Below are 12,618 nucleotides of genomic sequence, written 5' to 3'. Positions count from 1 at the left end.
AATTTATCCACAAATAATTCCCTCCTCGTGAGAATTGCAACCCTGTCAGGGTGACATGTAGCCATAATAACAGAAGAACAAAATTATAACTAAGTTATAGTTGCCTTAGAACCATTTATAGTTGATTTTTTTTCTGATCATTAGCTCAGAATTTGCAGAGTCAAATTCTGTGGTTGTTGAAGTACACGTTAGGTCTACACTGCTAGAGTAACAGAAAGTTTTCTTGGAGGTTTGTCCTCTTTTTATTGGTAAAATGTTATGCGAGCATGGAGGAAAAGTTATGGGTACAGACACACATAGATACAGGTACAGAAGAGGTATAAAGAATTTGTATCAACTCCATCAGGGCAGTTGTCATTCATTAAAGTGGATGCTTTTGTCCTTTGTGGTCCTATACTGTAGGCGGAGATGTTAAATTAAAACGTTTCAAAGAATTAAAGGCATCATAAACAATAAGTCGTAAACAAGTCCTTTAACATATAATTAGGTTTCTAAGGAAAATAAAATATTATTTATACAGTTGCACAAGAATAATATTATTACTTGAAGTATATACACTTTAGAAACATTTATTATCTCCTAGATAAACTCATGAAATTACAGATTCAAAAGAATAAAAATGGATGCTTTCATAAATTTGAAAAGTGAATATTCTCCTAAGTCTTTGGCATTTATTGACATGGACTAAGAAATAAAGTTTATCCCTTTTTGTTTCAGATTAATAAGCAAAGATTTATTGTTAATTTTGCACAAAGAAAGAATACAACGTTTAATTACCACCTCTTAACTATTTTAGAACATTATGTTTAATACTTCTGAGCAATCATATTACAATTACAATCAAAATGCATATCTACATAACGCTGCCACTAGGTAAACTCTACTTTCCTCATTTGGGTTTTTCATGCACAGCAAGTATTTACATGAGTTTAACTGTCATAAAAAAGGCTTATTAGCATACCTGTCATGTTGCAATATACAAGGGATGGTCCCAGCGGGCCACTTCCATCTGAGTCGATATAGTAGAGCCCTGAAGAGTTTCCTCTGTGCCTGTGGGCTTCACATGACTGCTCGTAGACAGCTGCAAAGAACACGGGTCTCAGACAGGAGCTACAGTGGGATGGATCCCTCCATGTTGTGAATTAAGTGATACTTTCCCCAGTGACACTCATTCTGCATTGCTCCCAGGGACATTTTCTTTAGAGGAGTGTTTCCCTGTTTCAATCAGATAGAGTGAAGATTCTGAAGCACAGGATGAAAGATTTTAGGAGGGATCACTGTGGGACATGTGGATCTGAATCCTGTATGTTCTAGAAACATAGGATTCTTTTCAAAATTGTGATAACTGGATTTACTCTTGTCTAATTCTTTTTTATTTCATAATATCTAAGCACCTGAAGTGCATTGGCTTAATCTCCCTAAATCATCTGCTTTTATCTAAATAATCATGTTATTTTATAAATTACTCTAATTATACTCTTTGTTTACTTAAAACAATTTACATGTGAAATGCATTTTTTTCAATGAGATGAATTTCACAAATCAGCAACTCTTCTTCATTCAGTTTTTAAAGTTTGCTTTAAAAAGAAACATCCTTAAATGCTTTGCAAATGATAATTCAAGAAAATCAAAGAAATATATATAATATATATGAAATATCTCTTTATAGTTTCAATTTATCTTAATTCATAATTGAATTTTCTACATGTACAATAAATGTTTCTCTGTGTACAAGGCAAGTGATTAGCATCTGCAGATGATGGACTCAATATTCAGAAGACATTTAAATGAGTGATCAACCAAGTAACATCTCCGGTGTGCATCACTCGCTGCCTTGACAGGAAAAACCTTTTGAAAACCTGAAAAGCCGCTAATGGCTGCTGGGACAGAAGTGCAGCACTGATTCTGGCAGAGTGCTGGACTGGATCTTTAAGCCAGCTCTAACGATCAGATTTGGCAACCACACAGACAGACTCAGGTGGTGGTTAGGCAAGATCCACAGAATGGAGTGATCCAAAGAGGCTATGGCTTTATGCCATGCTACAGTGACGGGATTATCTACACTTCTAACTTTGCCTATTTCAAATAATCAACAAAAACCCAGGGAGAGATCGAGGGGTTGTTTTTCTCTCATCTCAAAGAAAAAGAACATGAAGGGAATGCTTTTTGTCCAGAGATTTTACAAAGGTAAACATCCTTTTGTTAAACATGGTCAAGTGTCAAATGTACCAGATTGTCCCAAATCAATGGCACGGCTACTACCATCTACACTGTTGGACACAGAGACAACATGGACTGCTTTTCCACCATGCGTGCATTTTGGCTGCTCATGTTTACACTCCTATAAATACATACATATGCTCATGACCACCTAGAAAAGTGTCCAGAGTGATACACGAAAATTGATAGCAGTGTTTGTGTTTGGGTTGGGGCTGGAATTGCCTAGGAAAGAAAAGTAGAGGAGGAATGACTAGGAGAAAGCTTGCTTTAAACACGAATGCACACATGTATTAATCGTGCACTTAGACCCAAAAATAATGGTCTCATGATCATTTATTTTGATTTGGCAATATCTCATCTTCATGTAGCTTACCAGTTAGATGATCCCAATGAAGTCAATTCAGTTATTAGACCAAATCATGGGGCACAAATGAAACACCCTACATATATATATATATATCTGTTAGTTTTAAAATCAGAGTTGTTTAGAATGATGTTTAGATCACAGTTATTGATAGCATTTTAGCCATATTTCTTACTCATTAATATTCAGTAGATATCTGCTTCATGTAAGACACCTTGCTAAGTATGATGGAGGACACTCTAAGGAAGAGATCACCCCATTCCTAACTGTGACTTGGCCGTCACTTAGCCTCAAGTTTCCCAGATGTCCAGCTCTTTTCAAATGAAGAGTTACTCCGGGAAATTCTCACCTGGCACTAGTACAGTAAATAGAGTTGCAGGTGGAATTGCTCTGGTTGAACTTATGGGATGTTTAGGGCATAAGTCACCTCCCTTTGTCTTCCAAGATGCTTTGAGCTCCTCTGTGGAACCTTCAGGGCTGAGGACACAGGGCTCTCATCCCAACACTGATGCCTGCCTCACTGGGATTCACTTCCCATAAAGACAAATTTATGCCAGTCCAAACTCTGCTTTTCTCCCATATGTGGAAATAAAATTAAATAATTCACAGGGAAGAGTTCTTAAAAGTGCAATATATTCTCCCAGTAGGAGGGACTGAACATGGTGATATCTGTGAATTTTCATATCATGCTGTCTCTCTCTAAAGACCCAGAGAGAGGGGTGCTACCAGAGAAGGGATTCAGAAACATCAGCAGTGACACACAAATAGGGAAAAACGAAAAGAAAAACATATACAAAAGCCAATAATTAGAAGACCAAGGGCATTTCAGAGGCTCTGTCATAAGCTAATGGATTAACGGTCAATAAAGTTTTGTTAGTTTTAAAGTTAAAAGAATAATTCTTCAGAAAAGAGACTGGTGTTCTAGACAGAAGAAACACCACTAAGAGGAGATGGAGAGTGTGACCCTGGGTAAACAACCTAGCCTCTCTCGCTCCTCAGGTGTAAAATGTAGATAAAAATACATTTACCTCCTAGAGTTGTTTTGAGGATTAAAGGAGTTGAAACATGCAGAGAACTAGAATCGTGCAGGTACATGGTAAGTTCCAGTAAGTTCCATCATCATCATCATCATGATCACCACCACCATCATCATCAGAGAACATCAAGATTGCAAGGAACCTAAGCATTTGCCTGGCTTGTCACTGATGTCTAGAAGCCCTACCGTGTTAGCTCCCATCCTGTACTTCTTCTGAGACTTTTCTTGTTTAATTTTATAAATATTGAGAATCTAGTAACTCATGTTTTTTACTTAGGCAGACAGGACTTGAGAATTAAAATTGGATTCTGCTCGAGGAAGAGAACAAGATATAATATCATGAGTTCTAGATTTAATTTATACTTTGACTATATTTTATTTTCCTATACTTATTTTCCTTTGCCTACTATTTTTTTCTATCCTATGATATATGTATTTCTGTTAGCTGCCTTATCATCAATAGGAAATAAATTTGATTAAAAATAAACCAGACAAAAATTAATGTCTAAAATAATTATTTTTTGTTGTTGCTTTCTAGCACGTGGTTGCACACACACACATATACACAAAATAATGGAAAGAAAAATAGAACTTCATGGAAATCAGAACAGAAAGGAGAGTGAATGAAGTGTGAGGCTTACAGGAATGGCAGGTTGCACCGGTGTAACCAGTGTGTGCACAGTTGCAGGAGAAGGTGTCCCAGGACTGGGAACATTCACCCCCATGTTCACAATAGCTGGGCAAACACCTAGAAGAAGACAGACACAGCACTATTTCCCACACTTGGTCATGATAAATGTGTATCTTAATATTCATATGTTGTAATGAAAACAGTGACTTGATCAGAAAAATTTCACCATGAACAAAAATTGTTGGGTCTGTCATCAAGGTTTCCAAATGTAATATCAATCATAGACTAAAAAATCCATTAGATGCTACCAGCTGTCATGTATTTGTGACAGACAAATTTTCTACACATCTCATTACATCAGAAAATGTGTTTTCTTTTTCACAAATAAGGAAAGATTAATTTCATACATGACAGGGATATAAATTGCTTGCAATGGCCATAGACAGCACATTTCCCATCCCTGCTTCCATGTCCTTGCAGTGTGAACTATAGATACTTCCATCAAAAAGTATAGCTTACTTCACCTTGAATCTGGGTTGGGCATATGACCTGCTTGGATCAATGAGGCATTAGCAAACTAACACAGCAGAGGCTAGAAAAGTGCTTGGGCAGTGGGCTTGCTCTCTTGCTGAGTTTTGAACCCTGAAAGCACAACCACATGAAGAAACCTGGGCTTGTTCAGGTTGTCTAGTCACCCCTGTAGGTTCAAACCACAGGACAAGTGAGTGAGGGGATTATAAGTCAACCAGCTGCCAGCTGATCCCCCAGGCAACCACAGATGCATGAGAGAGCCCAGCAGCAAATACAGAACTGTGAGATAAACAAATTTGTTGTTTTCAGCTAGTAAGTTTTAAAGATAATTTATTGTGCAGCCAAAGCTAACTGATATATGTATACCACATTGTAATATGTTACCATGTTGACTTAGTACATAAGGAAACATTTTAAAGAGAAGGAAGGAAGTCAGGAAAAAGGAGAAACTCTTTATCCATATAGCATCACAGTGCCAGGGGTTCTGAATGTCATCTACTTTAGATCAGACTGATGATACCTCTAGGAATTAGATTTAGAGATCACTTAAGACTAAGGGATTTATTGTTATTTTTTCCCCCACATAATTGAATAAACCACAAAATCACTCAGGTAAACCAAATAACCACTTATATCTCATGGACATTGTTACATCTCACTTTTTGAAATTGAAAGTTTAATATTTGTTTATAAGATTAAAATTTTTAATTGCAAGAATGTTACTCAATTTTTTTATTATCAAAAAGAAGTGCTATTCTCAACAAAATAATAGAAAATTGAATCCAAAAATGTATAAAAAATATATAAAACATAATTGAGTAGAATTTATTCCAGGTATGCAAGGCTGCTCCAAAATTTGAAATAAATAATTTGAAAATTAATATAATCTATCACATAAACAGGCTAAAGAAGAAAAACCATTTGGTCACATAAATAGATGCAGAAGTATTGGACAAAATCTAACACTGATTCACAATAAAACAAAAATAAAACCAACCAAACAAAAAACCTTGGCAAACTAGTAATAGAGAGGAACTTCCTCAACTTGATTAAACAAACAAACAAACAAAATCTCCAAAACCCTACAACAACACTATATTTAATGGTGAGAAACTAGATGCTTTCCTCTAAGTATGGGAACAAAGCAAAGATTTGCTCTCACCACTCTTATTCAAACATCATACTGGAGGTCTTAGCTAATGCAATAAGACAAGAAAAGGAATAAAAGGTACAAAGATTGGGAAAGAAGAAATAAAACCATCTTTGTTCACAGATGACATGACTGACTATGTGGAAAATCTCAAATAATCAACAAAAAACTTCTTAAACTAATAAGTGATGATAGCAAAGCTGCAGGATTCTTTCTTATAAATGAACAATGAACAATTGAAATTTAAAATGAAAACCACAACACTTACATTAGCATTATCCAAAAAATAGAATACTTAGACAAATCTAACAAAACATATACAAGATCTATATGAGAAAAATTACAAAACTCTGATGAAGGATAAAAAAGAAAATCTAAGTGGAGATATTCCATGTTCATGGATAGTAAGACTCAAAATTGGTAAGATTTCAGTTATTCCCAATTTGATCTATAGATTCAAGGGAATCTCAGTCAAAATCCCTGCAGGTAATTTTGTGGACATCAACAAACTGATCCTAAAGTTTATATGGAAAGGCAAAAGACCCAACAAAATATTGAAGAAGAAAAAAGTCAAAGAACTAATAACACTACTCAACTTCAAGACTTACAAAGCTACAGAAATCAAGACAGTGTGGCACTGGCAAAAGAGCAAATAGATTAATGGCACAGACTAGAAAGCCCAGAAACAGACTCACACAAAATTAATCAACTCATCTTTAACAAAGAAGCAAAGGCAACTCCCTGGAAAAAGGACAGTCTTTTCAACAAATAACTGCTGGAACAACTGGGTCTCCACATGCACAAAAAATAATAATATAAACACAGACTTTACATCTTTCTCAAAAATGAACTCAAACTAGATCTTAGAATTTTAAAATGTAAAATGCAAAACAGTTAAACTCTCAGAATATAACATAGGAGAAGATCTAGGTGACTTTGGTTTGGCAATGACTTTTCAGATACAGTCCACAAAAGAAAAAAATGATAATTTTGACTTCAGTAAAATTAAAAACTTCTTTTCTATGAATGACATTAAGAGCATGAAAAGATTAGCTATAGACGAATGGGTAGCTTGCAAAACACGTATCTAACAAAGGATTCGTATCTAAAATATAGGAAGAGCTCTTAAATTCAACAATAAGGACATAACCAATTAAAACCCAGGGCAAAAGATCTGAACAGACACCTGGCCAAAGAAGGTATCAAGACTGCAAATAAAAATATAAAAAGCTTCCCAGCATCACATGTCAGTAGAGAAATGCAAATTAAAGCAATGAGATAACACTACAGACCTATTAGGATAGCAAACATCCAAAACACTGACAACACCAAATACTGGCAGGGATGAGGAACAACAGGAACTCTCATTGACTGTTGGTGGGAATGCAAAATGGAAGACAGTTTGGCAGTATCTCACAAAACTAAATGATCCAGCAATTGTACTCCTTGGTATTTACTCCGATGAGTTGAAAACTTACTTCCACACCAAAATCTGCACGTAAATGTTTACAGCAGCTTTGTTAATTGCCAAAACCTGGAAGTAACCAAGATGTCCTTCAGTAGGTGAATGGACAAAGTAGTGGTACAGAATATTATTTAGCACTAAAAACAAATGAGCTGTCCAGCCACAAAGGACATGGAAGAATCTTAAATGCGTATTACAAAGTGAAAGGCTACGTAGAGCATGATTCCAACTATATGACATCCAAAACTATGAAGAGAGTAAAACTATGAAGAGAGTAAAAAGATCAGTGATTTCCAGGCCAGGGGTTGGGGGAAGGGAGGGGAATTGAGTAGGTGAAGCATGGGAGATTTTTAGGGCTGTGAAACTATTCTGTACGATACTGTAATGGTGAAGACATAACATTATGCATTTGTAAAACCCCATAGAACTGTTTAACACAAAGAGTGAACTTGTAAACTATGGACTTTGGTTAACAAGAATGTATCAATATTGGTTCATCAATCGTAATAAATGTACAACACTGATGCAAGATGTTAATAATACAGAAACTGTGTGAGAGGAGACTGGGAAGAGAGGAGATAAAGGGGAGCTCTCTATACTTTCTGCAAACCTAAAACTGCTCTAAAAAATAAAGGATATTAATTAAAAATGTTCATTGTGAGGGACTTATCACAGGCAAGTATATAAAACTAAAATGTATTGAAATTCTCACCTTAGAGAAGGAAAATATGTGTGTGTATAGATTTATAAATTTATACATAATTTTATATAAATGTTATATTATTTTTCTATTACTGCCATAACAAACTACCACAAAGTGTATTAAGAAAAAGAGAGATTCACACCAATGATAGGATCTCTGCTTAGAAGACAGGACAGTATAAACATGTAGAAATACCCAGAGTGCAACATACAACCCTGTTTCATCCCAGTCGGCTCCCCAACAGCCACTTATCTGCAAATCAGAAAAGGTAAAACAAACATCGTTAAAAGGAAAGTAGGAAAAACAAAAGATGAAAGGGAGCATCTGGCTATTTTATGATATTTTTTTGTCCTCTAATACTGCACAAATTACACTCCCAGACACTGAAATTCCAGTAGATCTAACCAAAGAACTATTTTGGTTTTCTTTGGAAAAATATGGGAAAATTTCAACTGTCAGTAAGAACTGGAAATAGGCAAACTCACTTTTACTTTAAAAAGAAATAAAATGATATATAGTAGAGTTTTTGAAATTTTTCCTGGATATGCTTATTTTTAATTTCTGACAAATTTCAGAACAGTTTGTCAACCTTAAGATTGTGAATTTCAAAATCAGTTTGGGCCAGTTGGGATTCACATGTGGAATAAATGGTGCCCGACTTATTTATCTTTCTGGAGAGGTTTACTAGGTGAATGCATAGGATGGGGCATCCATACCTTGACAGTCAGCAAATTGCTATAACAGTCGAAGAACAGGACAGTCTATAGCAAAGTCAGAGAGTATTAGGAGTGGTGGTATTTCAGATCATGTTACCTAAGCATCCCATTGGACCGAAAGGGTGGCTTGATCCGAGTAGGGCCCATCCCCTTTACCCCTCGCTTGAACAAAGTAACTTCTTGCCCTTCTTTTCGACACGTTGGAACTCTCTAAAATCATACTAGAATAGATTCCATACTTTTTAACGCAGTGAAAATGACTGCTTTATGATAAAGAATATCATAGTTTACCTAGAAATGTTTTGGGATAAGATTTTTTTTTCACAAATAAGAACTTAAAGTTTGTGGTAATTAATTTTCTTCTAAATGTGTTATTTTCTATTAAAAAGAACCCCAAGATGTATGATGCACAATGTCACATTTAGCATCTAGAAGATTAATGTTGGGTCAAAGGCAGTGGAAGTGAGGAAAGTGACCCCATCAGCACCATCCATGGCTGGGGGTGCTCTAGACAGCAAACACCTGAGCCTAAAAGGAACCTGAAAAGAGCTATGTAGCCTGAGTTACATGACATGAAATCCTAATGTCCAAAACCCCAAGGGTGTAAGACACGATCCCTCCTCACTGCTATCCCCTCCCCACAGCCTTGTCCCAAAGGACTGCACTGCCTTCCCTATAAAGTGTCATCCGAGCCTCAGGAAGACAGAGCGTGATGCACAAGTCCTTATATGGCTCAGGAAAGTTTCCTAAGTACCCCTAAGATTTCAAACATCTTTTCAGCATTTGCAGTGTGAGGAATGCTGCTATGTATGATGAATTATTCATTCCTGTGCCCAATGGATAGAAGTTATAAAGCTAGCTGCCTTTTAATAATAAATCTCAGATTCACTTGAGCACATTAGGACTTGCTCTGGGCAGGCAGAGTGGTGGGCTGGGTGGATGGCTGCGTACAGTGCACAGTGCCCGAAGACAGCCCAGGTGTGAGTGTCTGCTTTGCTGCACTTTTAAGTGAATCTATTTCATGGTGCATTGGACATGCAGTTAGTAGGTATGGACTAAAGGGTTGAGAAAAAATGAATATTTTTAGTACTAAGAAGAATGGAGAGTAAGGACATGTCTTTAGATGTTGAACCATAAAAAATTACAAGTAGTGACTATATAGGCCATCCAAAGTGCCAATAGCTATTTTTATAACCACTTACAAAGTTGCCATGAGCCTCAATTTTATGGAAGATAACTTAATACCACAGATGTCTCCATAGACTAGTACAGATATCTGAAAATCTTTTAAAAATGTGATGTGGAAATTTTTCTATTTTGGTCACACACACACACACACACGTTGGTTTTTTGTTTTAGTTTTGAAATAAAGACCTTTATGCACAAAGGGGCAACCTTTATGTGAGATAAATATTGTGATTATACACGTGCTGTGATGGAGTTCTCCAAGCACTAAAATAACTTTCTGTGAGCTTCCCGACTGAAGTGACAACCAGGCTACTGACAGTGAGCTGTGACTTCCCACCCTCCTGACCCACTAAAAGCCATTCCCATGGGTGAGAGGATGTACTCTACCTCCAAAAGAGCATCTCTAACCCTCTCCCAATACCAAGATTCAGGATGCCAGAGCTGGCTGCAATTATAACTTGCAGATGATGTTACACTTTCTATGCCAAAAAAATTTTTATAATCTGAAAATTAGGGTTGAGAGTTTTGTCTAAATTCTTTAAATCATTTTTTTTCCTCTACAAATGAATAGAATGTGAACATATGGCCATGGACATTTGCATTAAAGAACTCAAGTTCTTGTGAGTCAATATTTTACATACTGGGAATTTATGATCTTCTCATACACTGCTAAATTGCACTGTAACTTGTAGTTAATTGGACATGACAGGGAATTTCAATTAGTGTTAAATTTGGATTAGATTTACTCCACAAAGGACTCTGTGCAGTGTGAACTTTGGAAAGGTGCCCGTATATGGATGTGTGAGGATGTCTGAAGTGTGTATATTTACTCAACACGAACTTAATGCACTCCTACTGCAGAGAAGTCAGACATACCAGTCACAGAAAAAAACTTGAATGTGTGATGGTTAAGCCATCACTTTTAGGCAAAATTACTTAAAAGGCAGACATGACTAACAAGTAACTTCAGTAAAGTTGCAATTCTTAGCAATTTTAATATGCTATTGCTTTAAAGTTTTGCCTTTCTTGTCTTCTTCAGTGAAGTGGTACCATGTTCAGTATGTGGTAACTGAATTCTCTCTATTCTTTACTGTGTTTCAAACATCACTAGAAATCCCCAAAGCTTCCACCTTTCTCAAAGGAATAGTTACTTTTCATTTTTCCTGTAGAATAGGGAGTGTAAGGTGAATGCAGCTGACCACATAGAATTTTGATTTCCGGGTCCTCAATGATCTCTTTAGAATATTCTAATCTGTTTTGTGCAATGTTCGAATTTTTTAAAGTATATACTAATCAATAATTATAATAGCATCAGTAGTATTCTGTGTGAATTAAGTAGCTTGGAGGCATACACGAGGAAAATTCATGAGAGTGTGTCTTCTAAGAAAATATCATTGGAAAGAAGCAATTATTTAAAGTTTGTCATTTTTGTTTTCAATGTAAAAATAATTTTTCCCTATGGAATGGATATCAGTAATGGAGAAGGGGCAAGAATATGCTCTTTTCCAGCGGTTCATTTGTTTTTAATCTACTATCAAAAAGTTGAAAACATGCATGCTGACATGAGATTGCCTACCTGTCTGTGAGGCCACAGGTGTCTATCTGGAGGTCACGGTAACTCCCCAGCGCCCCCTGCTGTATGGAGATGGGATCCACCGCTTTGTCACCAATGGAGATGAGCCTCAGGCAGCCCTGAAATCCATTCAGGGGACTTGCACATCCAGGGTCAGAGCTGTTGTCAGGACAGCCTGAATGAACATGGAGACACACACAGGAGAAAATAAACAGTTATGAAAAAATATCGTATGGTATTTCTCATATGCAAAAATTGCTACCTCCCCCTGTTTGCAGACACCTGAAGATTAGACTTCCTACACCATTTGGGAAGGTCACATTACCCATGGATAGGGTGGTGGAGAGCTGACAAGAACAAAATTTGTTGGTATTGGTAACGTGTAAAAATAATAACTAAAGCCAGGCTTATGGAGAGATGAGAGGAAGGGAAGATGTGAAATCTGACAAATAGAATTACTGTACATTTAATTTAAGCAGTTTGATTTCTTTTTTGAAAGCATACTCAAGAAATCACTCCTTTTAGCATGATGTTAAACTAGATGAACTAAGGGCATGTGATAGTAGAATGAGAAAAAAAGTTACAGGCATAATAGGACTTGCTAAATTTAAAATGCCTGAAAAATAATTTTAAATTGAGAATTGACCTGGACATCCTCCATTCATCTAAAAACTTAAATATCATCTGTATGTGCATGTGTGTGCAGGCACAGGCAATATTTTAAAACACTTTTGATAATAACTGATCTAAGAAATCTAATAGCAATTTATATTTACTTTTCTTTTTTTAATTAGGCACTTTAGTCAAATATCTTTCAACATTAACACATAGACAAATTAACAATATCTCATAATGATATGGCATTGCAAATAATGGAGAAAAATAAGCAACACAGAATATTCTATAAAAAAAAGAAATGAGTTTTGATCAATTTCAAAATTAAGAGTTAAATTTTACAAGTTCTGCTACAGCCATTAATTGGTTTGCTGTAACTCACCAACCACAATTCTTAATAGAGTGGTTTTGTTTTATCCTCCTAGG

At 36.0% G+C, this 12,618-nt stretch overlaps 1 protein-coding gene across 3 annotated transcripts in view; it reads right to left on the bottom strand.

Moving 5' to 3' along the window:
• LOC132426755 (contactin-associated protein-like 3) overlaps positions 1–12,618 on the bottom strand; it is a 187,730-nt gene that overhangs the window by 53,524 nt on the left and 121,588 nt on the right. For all 3 annotated transcript variants that reach the window (XM_060013541.1, XM_060013543.1, XM_060013542.1), the window contains 3 exons: positions 11,581–11,752; positions 4,262–4,368; positions 962–1,081 (listed from right to left, as the gene is read on the bottom strand). In XM_060013541.1, coding sequence (XP_059869524.1) covers positions 962–1,081; positions 4,262–4,368; positions 11,581–11,752 — 399 coding nt within the window. The remainder of the gene's footprint in view (positions 1–961; positions 1,082–4,261; positions 4,369–11,580; positions 11,753–12,618) is intronic.

Source organism: Delphinus delphis, chromosome 6, assembly GCF_949987515.2.
Source record: "Delphinus delphis chromosome 6, mDelDel1.2, whole genome shotgun sequence".
Taxonomy (NCBI): Eukaryota; Metazoa; Chordata; class Mammalia; order Artiodactyla; family Delphinidae; genus Delphinus; species Delphinus delphis.
This window is presented reverse-complemented; position numbering and strand designations above follow the sequence as displayed.